At 42.4% G+C, this 17,270-nt stretch overlaps 1 protein-coding gene across 5 annotated transcripts; it reads right to left on the minus strand.

Moving 5' to 3' along the window:
• Positions 1-287: 287 nt before the first annotated feature.
• On the minus strand, positions 288-14,318 carry DSEL (dermatan sulfate epimerase like). Of its 5 annotated transcripts, none has more exons than XM_036823601.1 (3): positions 14,154-14,318; positions 8,779-13,328; positions 288-1,124 (listed from the first exon to the last, which is right to left on the minus strand). In XM_036823601.1, the coding sequence occupies exon 2, from the start codon at positions 12,424-12,426 to the stop codon at positions 8,788-8,790; it is 3,639 nt and encodes a 1,212-aa protein (XP_036679496.1). In that variant the 5' UTR covers positions 12,427-13,328; positions 14,154-14,318; the 3' UTR covers positions 288-1,124; positions 8,779-8,787. The 5 variants fall into 5 exon arrangements, with proteins under 5 accessions (XP_036679496.1, XP_036679495.1, XP_036679494.1 ...); XM_036823600.1 differs by lacking the exon at positions 288-1,124 and adding an exon at positions 4,108-7,152; XM_036823599.1 differs by lacking the exon at positions 288-1,124 and adding an exon at positions 4,108-7,228.
• Positions 14,319-17,270: the final 2,952 nt, after the last annotated feature.

Consider the following 17,270-nt stretch of genomic DNA (forward strand, 5'->3'; position numbering starts at 1 on the left):
CGCAACACTCTTTTACCCCACTAGACAGAAAAACATCTAAAAGTATGAAAATGTCAAGTACAGGAGAAATTTTGGAGCAACACAAACTTTTCTACAATGGCTAGAGTGTCAATTTGTACAAACAATCTGTAAAAATAATAATTTGATACCAAGAATAGTTGAGGATGTGCTTTGAGCCTTCAATATATATACTAGGCTGGAGTGGGGCTGGGTGGGAAGATTCTGGGTACAAACAAAACACAATGACAAAATTCTTGTATATGTGCATTATACAGCATCTATAAACAGTTTTATATATAATGTTTGAAATTGCAAAAATTAAAAATATTCCCAAAATCCAACAAGATGAAAGATAAAGTATGGTATTTCAGATAATAGCATATTGGAACCTACCATGATGAAAATAAGTGATCTCCACCTACAGACATCAACATGCATTAGATAAAATTTTGAGCAAAGAAAAGCAAGTTGCACAAGAATATATGCAGTATGTTACTGTTTACATAAAGTATACAAATTACAAAAATATACAATATGTTGATAAGGATAGAGACATATGTGGTGGGGCTATAAAGAAGAGCAAGGGGATGGTAAACACAAAATCCAGGATAGACGTTACCTCTGGGATCGCTGGTGAGAGCAGGAGGATACGGTAATGGAAGGTCAGATATATATGCTTTGTACCATATTATAGAGTGTGTGAGTATAGCAATTCTGACTCTAAGTCCCAGCTCTGGCCACAATTACTTATCAATATCATAGAGGAGGGCTTCTGGTAGGGTCAGCACATCTTTTCAGTGTCAACATATTGGCATAACCTATCTTGCATATCCATAATACCTATAGTTTGATAAGTAGGGGGCAGTAGAGCTGGCATATGCAAGAATCAGCAAAATAGTGTCTTCTAATTTGCATACAGTGAACCTCAGCAGGGGTGTGGACAGCAATATCCAAGGAAAACCAATGAAAGAAAGAAAAGGAATTTCTCTCTTCAGTGGTATGAACCCTACTATCATAGATCTGTGGCACCTGGTCCCAATGCACAGGTGCATGCTCTCTTGCACTTCTTGCTGGAAGGCTGAGTTTCTGGCTGGAAGCTCTGGAGTTTGTTCCTCGGTTGTCATCTACAGGCATGGAAAAGAGAAAGCATCCAGACTTACAAAGCACCAAGCAGAGGATAAAGGACCGTAGAATTTTACCCCAACCCGAAGAATATGTGTGAATGACACATTAATTAAAAGAAAATAATATTCTATAAAGATGAGATAATTTTATATGGATAAAATCATTTGTTATGTATGGTGTTAAGGTATATAATCATGATATGTGTAATTTGGATATGCTACCTCAGATTGGTCCTCACTTATTCCATAATAGCCAGTGGAGTAAATGTCATGTTCACACATAGTCTTAGACATCCCCTTTTTTATGCATATTAAGCTTTTTTTATGCATTTTAAGCTTTTATGCATATTTCATAATAAATAAGTGGAAAAATTAAAATAAGAAAAATACAGTGATTACAATATACAAGATCATAATTATGTATCTACTGAATGAAGGTATGAACATAAAATTATGATTAATGTTATACAAATGGCACTTGTAACATGAAATAAAATTTCAAGTAATAGCATCATACTTAAATTCAAAAAAGTCTCTATCTCAATAAAACTCAGAAGGAAATATGATATTCTCTGGAAAAACTCAAACCATGACTCTAGAAATAATGAAGACATTGAAGTACATGAAAATTTGAATAAATTTTTCTCTTAAAACATGAACATGAAAAAAGCAGTATTTCCAAAATAATATATTAATTGCATAACTGTGATTTTACATGTTTGTGCAACTCAGCTGATATATGAAATACTAAAATAGGTGTCTATTTGGTCTACATACTAACTATGTATGCTCAAATTATCTGGAAACATTTTAATATTTTCTTAGTGGGAAAATGGTGCATCACATTACATATGGGTTTGATATATAATGAATTGGAGATGATCACAAAGAGAAACAAGTATCGTTCTATTAATTTTCACATGTGATTTTATTTAATCCTTATATCAACTCTGGGGGAGTTTTATAGATGGGGAAATGGAGATTTAAAATTAAGAAAATTGCCCAACATGTCACAGCTGGTCATTATTTACTGACCTAGGGATTTGTATTCAGTTTTATCTAATTTCAGAGTTCATATAATATATAAAAGTGTTGTGAATATAACATTTTTAATAGAAATCTCCCTCTTCAAATTAATCAAGGAAATGGGAGAAAGGTGCAAACAAACCTTGTGAAAAACCCACCAGTGCAATCTGTTGGTTATACACAGAAAACCTTCTGCCTCTTATGATAATGGAATCCTGCCAAGTTCTTATGTGTGTATACAAGCAAATACCTTTTTACTCATGTGTTCAATAATGGGATTTTTGAGAGTTTTATAATTAATGTGGGGTGAAAGATAAAGTATAGCTGAATATATGTACATTTCATTTTGGTAAATCTAGAGAGAAATAACATGAGTTCCTTGGCACACGAAAGCCCACTGCAAGCGTGCTGTGCTCTAGTTAGCACTGAATTAGCCAGGGCACCCACGTTAATGTCTGGAGTAAAAATGAAGAGCAAAAATCACCTATTTTGTTTGTGTAGGGTTAACTTTTATTAACTGCATTCTTTATATGCAGTTGTCTTTTCATGGGTATTTTATGGAAGCAATTTCATCACTTCTTGGTTGTATTGTGTTCTTATTTTAAAATCCCAAGAACTTTAAACAAATCTACAACAAAATTAATCTTTTGAAACAAGCAAAGGAATAAATGAATACATAATTAAAACAATAAATAAATACTAATAAAATTGGGCGGTAATCTTTCATTGTAGTATAACAAATGTTGGGAGCATCATTTGCATGATGCAATGAATAAGGTAAGAAGTGCCTTCAGCATTGTTCATAGAAGGATGTCAGATTTTAATGCAGAGGTTAGAGATTTTATGTTGCTCATTTACTAAATGAGAAAAGTGACAGTGATGGGAGCTGAATTACCTTCCAAAAGAAGAAATGGAGAGCATCATGGATGTCACATGTGCATGAACATTTGCTTCCTTAAATCATTAGGAACAAGGTGTATACCCCATGTTTGGAAATAGAGAGGAAGACAATATATGGGAGAACACCACATTATCTAGGAAGTTGGAAAACCTGAGACACTTAGGTGGAATTCATCAGTGTTAATACACTTGAAAGAAAAATTTCATCTCAAGAGGCACAGCAATACAGAAGTAGTTTAAAGAAATAAAACAGAAAGAGCAATTGCAATGTACTGTAGAAAAGATTTGCTCAGATTACAATTTATCCTTTTTTTCTCAAGTTTTAGCTGTAATAAGGTTTCAAAGAGATTCTTAAGTAGTTCATACAATAATGAACACAATTGTTATAGGAATGATTCTCCTTGTGCACCTTACTTTGTGTTCAGATTTAGGTTCAGAGTTCCTTCCTTCCATTCTTTGCTCCTTTGTTCCTTCTTTCCTTCCCTCCCTCCTTCCTTCCTTCCTTCCTTTTGGTATTATTTACATGGTAGGGAACAGAACAGGTTGGATCTTTTTCCCAGAATGAATTATTTTAAAATATATTTGATTGACTGTCAGCTCCATAGGTTTTGTTCACTACTGCATTCTCAGGATTGGTTAGCTGTGCCTGGTAATGTGGATCTGGAGGTGCTGAGAGGGGAGGGAAGGGAAAAGAAGACGCTACTGGCCAGATGGAGCCTGGATGAAATACACTGAGGTATCCTCCTTCGTACTGTTACTACTAGCAGTGATCTGCACGCAGCCGTCAGACCGCACTCACACATCCTTTTCTCTTCAGGGCATCCCTTGATATTCAGTTATGGACCACATTTCTTTGTGATAAATGTGCTGGGGTAGTTAAGTGAGGGGGGGAATTGGGAAAGAGCAAGTGTCAGCGGTTTTGTTCTGTTTGCGCTTCTCTTTTGCAAGGGCTACTCGTTGATGGGACATCCTGTGACAACTATAGAGTCAAACCTAATGAGGAAAAGCACAGGTGGTGATCTCTGTCCAAATTTACTGAAACTCCATAACTACTCCCTTTCCTCATAACCACTTTTTCAGAGATAAATCCTGTCCACTACAGAGTAGATAACGCTTTGCGGTGCCTTTCCTCGGGTGGTAATGGCTACCCGGCATGCCCTTCTTCTCCTCTTCTTGATGAATTCTGGAGAGACCATCAGTTCTTCAGGGTAGGGTCAGAGTCAACCAGTTTTTGTGTTCTCCCCTCATGCTAATCAATATCTTGACAGCAGATACCCCAAAATTACTGTGAATAAGTGAATTGATAAAGGAATTGCAAACCTGCTCCAAATTCCTTCACAAAACATACTCCCTAGAGGGAGAATATGGGCTTCAGATTAATCTGTAAAATGAATACCAGTGAGTTGTTGTGAAGATTGTAATGATATACATGAAAACCTTACGGTTCTGTGCAGCACATACTAAGAGACTAATTCATGATAGATCCTTATCTTTCTTACAAAAAAAGTCTTCACTCTGCCAACCCTGTGCACCACCTACTAGAATATCTCAAGGGACCTGCAGGGACCTTCCTTTTAGAGATCTCCTGCTTGAATAGATATCCCACCAGTGGCAGGAGGGGCAGATGCGGAGCACAGGTGCATAGTACGGGATGTTCTTGCCACTTAATAAGTTGGGATGATGTACATAGAAGAGTGAAACGGACTGAGGGCAAGTCAAAGACAGGACTTGGAATTAAGATAAGGGAGTAGAGGCACGGCTCACCCATCACTGAAGGGTGCTAGTGGCTGAAATTGTGGGACTGCATTTTCCAACTCAGCTCCATGCAAAATCCTAACACAGTTACCCAAAGTCCTAAAGAAAAGGGCTATTACAAATTATCCCAACCATAGCCAAGTTGCTTTTAGCTTTTTATTTATTAATAGAGGAGTTGTGTTATACATATAGCTCGAATAAACTGGTCTATGATCTTCAGTACAGGTTTTCTTTGCTGCATAACTGGATAGGTGTGAAAGAAAAACGAAAAACAAAAACAAAACCCCCATGGTGTGGAAGGCTTAGCCGAACCTATCTTTGGAAATAGAATTAAACATGTTACTTGGACTAAACACAAGCTCATGTAAATTATAGCTCAAGCAGCTACAAGTTAAGTAGAGAATGTGAGAATCTACTGTTTAATGTTCCTACCATCCTTTGTGAAAAAAAAAAAAAAAAAAATTCAGTCTAGTTCTTAAAATATTATTTGGATTTTTCTGCCAACATGAAGGAAAATAGAGATATTAGTCAAGTACTGAAAACACTGCCTTAGCAGCTATTTTGACATACTCTGGTTTACATTTAAATAAGCAGTAGGTAGCCTGCATATTAAATTCCTTGATCTGTCTTAGAATATTAGGCTCCCTTACCTCTGTAAGTGGTGTTATAACATACTGCCTTCTATTCACATTTTTCGCTAAATTAGTGATATTTTTGTAATTATGATCAGAGTTAAGTCAATCACACAGATTCTAAAACCACTGTTAATGTTTACTTATAGATAACTGAATGTGATAGACTTTATATCAAGAACGTCTAGGATCTATGATGCACCAAACTCTGCTGATAAATGACACCAATCAAAAGTCAGTGGCAGACAGAAGGGGTGGCGTTTCCACAAAAGGAAAAAAAAATTAAACATAACTAGTGTGTGTGGAGAGAGGTTCTTCTTCGAATATGAAGATATTTGTGCCAGATCCCATGCCATGGCTGGGTACTGGACATAAATAATTATCCCATTCTTGCCAGGCAACTTACAGTACTAAGTCTTCTGTTTGTCCAAAAAGCCAATCAAATGTCTAATATTGCGGGTTTAGGCTGAGTATGTATGAGTTGTCGTGCCATCTGCCTAAAACTCGTGCCTTTCTGGGTTTCTAAAGATTAAATTTAAGTATAATCATAGATTTATCTTCTTTCTCCTGAACAGATTCTCCCATTTCCTTCCTTTCTGGAATTGTCATTACAGTAAATTCACCTCTGGATATGGCCTACTTCATCCTAAGTGAGTAATTTGCATTATTTCAAACTTTTGAAAACTAGATCAACATTACCACTACATTTATGTTACTTCTGTCAGCAAAACGGACACATTCTTTCAAAATTTCAACATTTAAATGATATTATTTTAATAAAAGCTTTAATTCCAGTTGGGCCTGAGTTTGGGGAAGTTAATGAGGAAAGGAATTGATTTTATGGAAAAGACATTTTTTAAAGTGTTTCCTTTGGAAGTGTCACATAGTGACAATCGTTGCTTTAATTATTTTCAAGATGGTCAGAATAAAAATAAGTGTAGAGTCTATTCACATTTCTTCCCAGGATAACACCCTAGGAATGTAGGACTTAGACGTTCTGAGATTATAATTGAGATTATAAAGCAGGGGATCCCAAGCATGAACAAATGGACGCATATGCAATGGCTGGGCCATCCGTCACCCATGTAAAACATTGCTCAGAAATAGAACCTGTGAATAGAAGTCTTCTCCTCCAGCTAAGTTTCCCTTGGGGTGGGAGTGGATGAGTAGACAAGGAAATTCCCCTTGACCTAGCTATGTTGTAAAAGTTAAGATACACTGTGAAGATCATCTTAAGTGTGTTCCTTTCTTTAGCTATAAATAAGATATTCCCATACTGTTCCCATATCCATTCACAGAACTGCTCTTTCTTTTTCATTGTCTCTCCCCCAACTCCTCCACATACTCACCCTGGCTCTCTTCTGCCTGTGGGCCTGTTTCTGTACAAAGTTAAAGGAAAGGCAGTGGTACAGTTTCTGCCTTCTCTGCTGTTACTTGCACACATTTGTAACTCTTACCTTGATCAGACCTAATATTACTTTCAACCCAGAGCCTTTTATTTGATCTGATTTAAGGTCACACATCCTGGGAATTGAAAGCAAACACCGAGACTCTGACCAGTAATGGAAACAGTGTGATCATCCATGTAGAAATGTTACATGCTTGTTGATAACCCTGAGATAGGACGAATAATCTTCCTTGAGAATAATAGTGTGGATTCAGGTCTTCAGTTGCCCTCTCAACCTGTATTAATAGGATTTTCATTCATTTTGACACTGTAAAGGGAAAGCAGGGAGAGCTACGTGAGGAAGCAGATATGGGGGGAGGAGGAGTGGTCGGTCTGCTTTCACGCTGTAATGGAAGAAAAATGACAGCTCAGTTAGCTTTAGCTGGAATGTAACATATCCACAGCTTTATCACCCTGGAGGCATATTGTGACATCATAACAAACTACTGAGAAAGAACCACTTTTATCTAGGTCAGAATGACAGACTCCCAAGTGTTAGAGCATGGGGGACGGGGAGGGCGGGTGGAAACGACAGTCTGAATGAAGCATTAGGAAGAAGACTGCAGTCTGTACAGAGATTTTCATCAAGTCTCCACACTGCCTAATAGTTTTCATCCAATACATTGTAATTACTCCTCTGGCTTCTAATGGCATAGCATTTTGACTTCAGAGCCTACCAAAATAAAATGAACCATACTTTATGACGACTATATCTATAATAAGATGCAGATGGTAAAGGAAACAGATGCCTTTGACATCATCTCCCATTCGCCTTCAACTTTTGCCGACACTGGCAGTCTGTGCACTCATTCAAAGGGATGCAAGATAAGTCAGGCAGTTTTCCAATTCTGTTTCCAGTCTGAAAAAACACTGGCAGCAGTGGCACTGCTTTCTTTGAGTCATACAGTGATAATTCCACAAGGAGAAATCTGATTCTAAGGCTGCGTCAGGCTTTGATGCAAAATGAATCATCAGGACAGAAAAAAAAAAAAAAATTCCCACAAATATCGGGAGTTTAGCCATTAGTAACTACTGACTGTTTTGCGTGACAGCGACAGAAAGAAGAGGGTGGGAGTGGTGATGGTGAACAGCTGCAGCTTCAAGGAAGCAAGAAAGAGAGCGTTTTAAAAAGACAAGCAGGTCTAAAATACTGTACCGGTCCTTGGCAGCCACCGTCCCAAGACTGATTCTTTATTACTTCTAAGTAAAAACTTTGAGGATTTTCAGGTCATTGTTTCTGACCTCAAAAAAAAAAAAAAAAAATCCATTCTGTATTTCCATCTGTATTTTCCAGAAGGGATCCTATAATTCTGATAGGCGTTTTCTCCATTTCCCCAGTGATATCAGTGAACATTATACACAGTAAAAGGATTTGTGTGTGTGTGTGTGTGTGTGTGCGTGCGTGCAAGATAAATGCGTTAGGACACCTTCTGAAAAAGATAAGGAACTTTTGCAGTCCATCTTGAAAGCAACAGACGCTTGGGTAAAGCAGCAACTGCAAGGCCTTTAGCAGTGTGTGATGTTCTGAGATAGATCAGCACAGTTACAGATGAAGGAGAGAGGTAGACAAAAACCTTTAAAATCTTCCTATCTCCCCTGACCACTGTAATATAACTTCATCTACACCTCTGCAGCAGAAACATTTTAGCAGAAAAAATTCAGAAACAAAGGCAAGGAAAAGTGGTGACATAAAAATGAATCCTGCTAGGCCAAACAGGGTGCTTATTTTTAAATAATCTCTCTGTGCAAGTAGCAAACTGATCACTCACACACACACACACATACACACACACACACACACACACACACACACACACAGTACAAGAATATACAAACTCTTCTAATTCATATCCACAAATTGGGTTGGAAATTATTAGTGCAAATTTCTGCTGACCTGCAGCATTTAGTCCATAAACTTTGGATATCCTAGACGATCCATCAGTGTCCAGCAGATGTTTTCTATCAGTTTAATTTCATCTCTAGGCAAGTTCTGTTTCCAAACATTAGTATTAGTTGGTGATATTTCCCCTTCATAGGGAAGATAGAAAAGGTTCGTGGAGGTGGCAAACAATATTTGGTTTAAACTAGCAGGAGACAAAGGAATTCCAAGAAAGGCAAAAATCCTTTCAGTGGTTTTCTGAGGAAAATGCACAATATCTTCAAACTTGATCATCTGGTAGCTGGTAGGCAGCAGGTCTGTGTTTATCCTCAGGGCTGCTGCGGTGTTTGCTAGCCACACGTGAGCCAGCAGGGACACCGCGTGTGGCTTGGATTTTGATAATTCTTTCCTCAATGATTCATACTCAGAAGCATAGCCCGAATTTAAGTTACATTTGCCTTTACCTCCCTCTATTTTAAACATTTTAGCTAAGTGCTCTGGTACATTCTTCAAAGAGTAAAGGCTTGGTTTACTACTGTACAGCATCGAATAAATCCACGCCCGAGGGTCCCTCACCACGTACAAGGCCCTCATCGAAGCTCCTAAAACTTCGTGAAAGAAATGCAGCTTTAAGGTCCAGCTCCCACTGGTCAGGCTGAGCACGGGCCGCGCGCTGGGGTAATGGACCAGGTGTCTCCTCAGAGCCCGAATGTACTCAGCGTCTCTGTCAAAGGCGCCTTTCATTCTGCTTCTTTGTTCTGGCAAAGACTCTCTCCGTTTCAACTTCCTTTTTTTGTCCTTATTCGTGGTCAAATATTGGGCCAGTTTACCCCTGCTGGGTTCGTGCAGATGGATGTTTTGCAAATGGAGTTTTGTGTCTTGGACCAAGGACTGCAGCCAGCCTCGCAGTAAACGGAAATGCACACCGTGGACATTGGACGCCTTCCACTCACAGGCGTCCACAAAGGAGTCCATCTCAAAGTCAGTTTCAGGGATGTCCATGTAGGCTGTGGGCACCCTGATGTAGAGAAAGTCACTGCTGTTGAAGAAGAGCTGTTTGAGAATTTCAGCTCCTGAGCCGGGAAGTGAGGTAATGACGATGTCAGGAAGATAGATGCGGTGCCCTTGGGGAGGCACAGGCTTCGCGCTCGCCTCGGCCTCCGGACTCGCCCACTTTGCACAGATGGGCTGAGTGCAAGTGCTCCACACGTCCACCAGCTCAACGAACCACAAGGCAATAACAAGGGTGAGGATCCACCGCATTAGCTTTCTAAAAGAAAGGTAAAACCGCCACTGAAAAGTTAAGATCACCAAGCTGATGCACAAAATCAACCCAACTGCTACATTAAATTTAAATCCAAAGGGAAAAATCACTCTGTCACGTCTTATGGGCTTCACTATTGCTTGAGTGCCCAAACCAAATCGGGTTATTTGAACCTGATCAGCCACACTGGCAAAGCCGCCAAATCCCAGGTAATCGAACCTTGTTTTCAAGTTATGGTAGTCAGTTACAATGGAAACAACATGTTCAGTATTATTGACATTGAGAGAAATCTGAAGTCCAGAATTGGAATTATCAATAAATCTGCAGCTGGAAACATTGACATATGGCCCATAAAAGACATATACGATTCTTGTGATTGTGGATTCCATCTGAAATGTAACATTAACAAATTGAGTCCACCGTTTCTTAAATTCAGCGGCTTGCTCTGCTTCCTGTATACTAGCAATGGGGCTACTGCCACGATGATCAAACCAAAACATTTTGTAATGTGCATCCCACACATCCATCATGGCGCCGTTATACCTGTTCATGAACCTATATGGGATGTACTTAAAATCAATATCCAGATTATGGAAGAAGGCACTGACAGATTTTATTGGGGAATCTTCTTGCCTCTCGACGTGATCAACAACTAGCAGAGTCTGAGAGTTTAAGAGAAGCAAAGCCCGATACACACTTTTCAGCTTCATTGCTGAGGAATAAGCTGACACTGCTTCCCCACTCACAAATACCATGTCCCCATGTTGAGAGGCAGTAATGATTTCCCCCGCTGCGTCACCAACCTCTTCGCCGGTCCACTTAAGCCACTGTGCACATTCTCCCAGCTGACCTTCCCAGGGCTTATTACACTGGCTTGTGGGTGATGGCGCAAACACCAGTACGTTGTTAAGGTGGCTCAACTTGGGTCCATAGAGAGCTTCGGAAACAAATACCTGCCCGTTGGGGGCGAAAGTGAATGAGTTCTGATCCGGATGTTCATGTCCTGGGTTAAAGCTTCTCCACCCATCAATCCAGGAGTATGGCTGGAAGTGAACTATGTCATAGACAGCTCTCCCTCCTAGCTTCCCAGATTTAAAAGACACAAAGGTATTGGTCTGTGTATTGGGCAACCCAGCCCCATAAGTGACAACACCCCAGTTAGGGAACGTGTGCATTTTTGCAGTACCATATTCCGCAGGAGGCCGTGGGGTGAGCTGGGGATCGTACCAGATGTATTCAGTGTGAAGAGTACTCCACCTCTGGGCAGTAGAGGGGACCATTGGTCCATCTTTAGGCCGGTGCCTTCTGATTTGCTGAGCTAACCAATTTCCAGCTCCGTTCTTTAAGACGAACTTATCCAAAAAAACTAACTGGCTCTCGGGACCATAAAACCAATTATAATTGGAATCTGCTATACCCACAGTTCTTTGGAAGCCTGGCAAAAGGGTGGCATAATAGAACCAAAAGTGCATTTTTAACCAGTTATTATCCAAGTTGTTGATATTAAAATGGCGCTGGGCCAGAAAAACATACTGTGTGACTGACTTAGCCGTGTAGCTTCCATAGGCAACACCTTCATCCAAAGTACCATCGACAATATGATTCAAAAGAAACATCATCTTTTCCATCACATCTACTACCACCTGTTTCCATAGATTGACTTGAGATCCTTTATCTGCCCCAGTCACCAAGGCCCCGGTGAGTAACGCTATCATATTAGTAGCTTGGTGGTTATGAAGAAGTTGTTTGCCCCACGAGCGGACCTTGGAATACTCATACATTTCCTCAGTAATAACCCATATTTTTTCTAGGTATTTTTGCCTTCGATGATCATCTAATACGTTATATAAAAAGTCAAAGGCGGTGGCAAAGCCTGTTAAGGAATGGCCAACTGGAACTTCATCCCCGGGTGCGTTCTCCACCAGCCAGTCTTTGTAGCCCAGCATCCTGTCCATATATTCCAAAACAAATTCAAAGGCAACTCTGTCCTCCGGGCATAACAAACAGTACAGTGCTAAAGGGGGCAGATTGTTACCATAAATTTCATTCCACTTGGCAGCAAAATCAGCATGCTTGGGTGGAGGTAGGTAGTATGTCGGGTTGGACAGCATAACTGTCACTGCACTCCTGATAGCTCTAAAAAGATGCACATGGCTTGTGCGAGACTTTTGCCTCATTGCTTGGATCTCTCCAGCATCAAAATATAAATGCGGATGAAGCATACTTTTCTTCAGCTTTTGGCTGGGTCTGAAATCTTGCACTTTCTGTGTCTTAAGCTGATCTACGTCATCTGGGAAAACTGCCCAGTCGGAGTAATTGCTCACAGATTCTTCAAAAGTAGAGAAAGCAAACATCACTAACAGTAAAAATAGGAAATGTCCTGTAAACATTAACGCCATGATCCATCGGGGAGCTCCTTTCCTTAGGCATACATGTCAGACACAGTGCTCAATGTGTTTCCCATCTGCTGAGTATAAAACATACATTTAAGGCCTTGATAAAACACAGACTGTAAATCGGATATGCTGTGAAATCCAGCTGACATTCGGCTCATTCAAAGCAAGTACAGTTGCCAAAAAGAGAAAACTTAGAGTGTGGATCTGTTTGCCTGATGCAGTGTTGCTTCCAATAAAACTTCAAGGAGTGTTAAAACCTCTAATTTTCCAATATCACACAGCAAACAGGGCTGGAGATAGTCAAAAATACCATGAATTCACAATTTACTTTCTTGACATAAATCTACCTAACACAAAGAGTCAAAAAACACACATTGTAAAAAAAAGAAAAAGAAAAAGCACTCCAAAATCCACATTAAGAAGTCATTCCTGGAGCAGGAAACCATCACCAGTGGTAAGATAATCATACATGTCTGATGCCTTTGCCTGTGTGTGCTCAGAGAAGCTGACAAAGTACTGCAATTCTTGGAGCTGACCGGCTGGTTACTCCTCTCAGCTTTTTACACTTTTTGCTTTGAGAATTTTTTCTTCCTCCATTTTTGGGGAAAAAAACATCCTCAACAAGTATTCAGAGTCCTACTTGGTTTTAAAACACTCAAGATTCCTGTCCTCATTTCAGATCTGTCTTTTTTCAGGCTTACTTACTCATCAGCCTATTATGACCCAGAGAAAGCATTTTCCCGTCTTCTTTTATCAGCTTCATCGGTACAGCTATGAAAATCTAATCTCTTCGGCCACCTAGGTACTTCTCTTCCAATCATGAAGTAACCACCAACTGGGAGAGAAAACTCCCCTTTCACCAACAGTGACGTGTCTTTTCTGTTCCTTTTTCATGACACTCCTCTCTGGGGGAAAAACAAAACAGAAATTCTCTGAGGCTACAGGTATGCTGGGAGTGGACATAAACAGAAGATTTAAATGTTCTACCGTCTCCTGATAGAAATTTTAGAATCACAGTAAGATCTGTTATTAACTACAATCTAAGTTAGACCAAATGGTTCTTTTTTCTTATACTTTTCAATGCACGTATTAGGATAACAATGGTGGCAGAAGACAAGCGGCTACAAGATGTAACTTTCCTAAGAGTATTTATTTTAACTGCGGCTTGCTTTAGTCATTTAAAATGTTTTTATTCAAATGCAGTTAACACAAGATGAGTCCTGCTGTCATTCTTGTTTTGATCACAGAAGACTCAGAGACAAAAAGCAAAAGTTTAAAGGACCATTATGATTCCGGTTGAGGGTTTAACGTTCAAGGGCTCAGAAGGTGTCTTTGCCAGGGGACCGACTAAGAGCAGTCACTTTTCTCGAAGGAGAAATCATGACAGTGTGTGGGAGCGAGGAACAGCGAGCGGTTCTGCACCAATCTTTCTCCCGTAGCCCGGTTTTCCATCCTTACAAGAAGCCACCAGAGGGAGCTCAGACCCAGACTCAAGGAGCAGCTTCGCGGCTGCCCGTCTTCGGCTCTGAAGAACCTAACCAAGTTTCAGTCTTGGACAAGTCTCCTCTCTGTAGGAAACATGAACGCTAGGAGTTCCCTGATCCGCTCCGCCTGTTGCATTTTTTCATTCGCTTCCTACGAACTATGCCAACTCCATCCTCTGCTCCTCACCCCCGACCTCTGGCTGTGGTTTGGGGATAAGAGACCCCTCAAGGGCCAAGTCCGCTTACCTTGGCAGGTCTGGACGGGGTCTCCCGGCAGCGGTGGGCCCGGGGGAGACGGAGGCGGAGAGTTGGAGAAAACTGCTCTGCACTGGGAGCCGGGCCGCGAGGCCCCCCCCGCAGGGCTCCCGGCGCCCCCGGCCCGGCGCCCCCCGCACTGCAACAGGCTGCGGCCCCGCGCTCGCGTCCCGGCCGGCGCCGCGCGGACACGCCCGCCCTCGGGGAAGGCCGGACGCCCCCCGGGCAGCCCCGGACCGCGGAAGGCAGATCCGCGCGCGGCGGGCGCGCTCGGGGACGCCGTGTCCAGAGGGGCGCTGGCGTGTCCAGAACGCGATGCCGCCGCGGCCGCCGCTCCTCGGTGCCAGCTCCGGCCGCGCGGCCCGGGGAGGGCGAGAGAAGGCTAGGAGGGCCAGGGGCGGGGCGGGAGCGACGGGGGCGGGCTCCGGGGCGGGGCCTCGGGGCCTCGGGGCCTCGGGGCTGGGGGGAGAGTGACAACAGGCGGCTCAGGCTGGGAGTCGCGGGCGGGGCTGGAAGGAGGAGGGGGCGGGGCCGGGGAGGGGCCGATCGCCCCCGGGATCAGAACCCGAGGGGCTCGGGGCGCGTGTGTTCCCGGCTGCTGTGGCGGCCTCGCGCTCCCGGACCAGCAGAGCTCGAGGAGGGGGAAATCTGGGAGTGCGAGCGTCTGAAGACGCCTCCCTGCCGGCCGAGTCCCGCTGATCTTATCCCTTCGGTTGTGGGGAGAAGGCCAATCTAACAGGGCTCGGAGTGGGAGGAAGATAGGGGAGGTTCTGGGCCTGATTACAAACGATGGGGGAAGCGGGGGCGGGCGGGGTGACGCTGCGGGATGTCAGGGGTCACACTTGAGGAAGAGCAAGGGCTGAGAAGGGGAAGAACGTGAGGCAGCCTGGCTGAGGTTGCTGTCGGTCAGAAATGCAAAATCAATATACCGGATTAATGTGAGAATGACTTAAGGAGCACAGATACTAAAGATCAGGGGGAAACAAAAAAAGACTAATCAGCTTTACTGATCAGAATAATTTCTCCGGCAGTATAAAGGTGGAAAGGTATGGGACAAACAGGTGGAAGGAACCTCTTTCTTATTAAAGAAGTGAAACCTGGAAGTCAGTGAAGACCCACAGGCAGCGAAGACTGTGTGGTTCAGTTATGCGGCACGTGTGTGCAATTCCAGACACTGGAAATCGTAGAGCAGCTGTGACTCCTGTGGTACTGGACATATGGAACTTCTCACAGACATCTGAGATTACACTTGGGCCGGAGTCAACCTAAGGTCTACCCTCTGCTATCACGAATAACTTAGTAAGGACAGGAATACAGTGAAATATCAGTTGTTGCAAATAAACCCCTCCCCAGTTGGGGATTGATGACACCTTCACTTTCCTCCTACTCCATCCCATTTTGGGAAGATAGACAGATATGTGTATTAAAAAGTAAGTGTCGGGCTTCCCTGGTGGTGCAGTGGTTAAGAATCTGCCTGCCAATGCAGGGGACACGGGTTCGAGCCCTGGTCTGGGAGGATCCCACATGCTGCGGAGCAACTAAGCCCCGTGAGCCACAACTACTGAGCCTGCGCGTCTGGAGCCTGTGCTCCGCAACGGGAGAGGCCGCGACAGTGAGAGGCCCGCGCACCGCGATGAGGAGTGGCCCCCGCTCTCCACAGCTGGAGAAAGCCCTCGCACAGAAACGAAGACCCAACACAGCCAAAAATAAATATAAATAAATAAATTAATTAAAAAAAAAAAAAGTAAGTGTCTTGCTTAGATCACTTCCTGGTAAAAGCAAACAGTAGACCGTTGCTAGCAGAATAAATTTCAAAATAATTTACCTTGGGCGTGAAATGTGGCCTCTACCTCTTCATCAGTCTTCTATTTTATCCCCTTGGGAACCCAACGCCAGTCCAAATGGCCAATCTTGCTTTTACTTTGCTGCTTCCATAACTGTGCTAATCCCGTTCCTCCCTGCATAGCATCCTCCGCCCAGCACCCCCTTTTACTGGGTGAAATTTGTTTTTGACTCTTGATATTCTCTTATCATACTTGTCTCAGCTCAGATGCTTAAATTCTTCTGTAAATACACCCTGGATTTTTCCCTAACCAGAGTGAACTACTCCAGCACTCTATGATTTATATCTATATTCAGCCTCATATTATTTGTTTTACGCTTAATATTTTCCCTGGCTGACTCCTGTGCTCTATTCAAAGCTCCTTCAGGTCATGGGCATTCACTCAGCCCCCCTCATAAGGGCTGTACCTGTGTTTGAAATGAGTTGAACCTTCAACAGTTGGGCTCACGTACAGCATTGTCTCCTCCACTGAGATTCATTCTGAAACAAGGATCCTCCTCCAAACTCCAGAGGCAAAGCTTCCTGTAAACATCTGGACTGTCCCCCTATGTGACCCACGATGGAGAAAGATGACCCATGGCTTCCAGCCTCACTTACGGGGGAAAGTAGATTTGGAGGAAAGAGGAGCCCAAATGCAGAGATTCTTGCAATTTTCTGCAAAGAGGAGCTTTGCTTTGGAAACCGACTAGGAATTCGCGTTAGTAAATACAGTGAGTAAATATGCAAGACCATTTCTCAGAACAAAATGTGTGGATGGGGTTCTTTCATTCTGTGGATGCAAAGTGCCTCACGACATGAGAGCGAAGTGAACCATGGAGAATTATTATGAGCACTGACATCTGCCAGAGGAATATTTCAACTTTCATCCAATCCTTTGCTTTTTTTCTTTTTTTTCGGATTTAACATCAGTGTGATCATTTTTACTGTACAGATGAATGCATTCAGGTACAGACATTGTGGCTTTCAGGTCTGCCCCATGCATCTGCGCTGAAGCTGTGGGATGCAGTGAACCTCTCAGCATGTCCAGATGAGCTTTCAGGCTAATTCACTTTGAACTGGCATCGTCTCCAAGTTGTGAGTCCATTGAAATAAAAGAGGAGCTACGGCTGAACAATTCAAGTCATTGGCAGAAAGGGTGGTAGGTAAATGGCACTGTGAAAAATGAAGAGCATCTTGTTTCCTGTGAACTAAAAATGGATAGCTCCAATTATTGCTCCTTCCACACATGAAGATGGTACCAAGTTAGTTAATTACAAATATGTTAT

The sequence above is a fragment of the Balaenoptera musculus genome, chromosome 14 (genome assembly GCF_009873245.2).
Source record: "Balaenoptera musculus isolate JJ_BM4_2016_0621 chromosome 14, mBalMus1.pri.v3, whole genome shotgun sequence".
NCBI classification, from domain to species: Eukaryota; Metazoa; Chordata; class Mammalia; order Artiodactyla; family Balaenopteridae; genus Balaenoptera; species Balaenoptera musculus.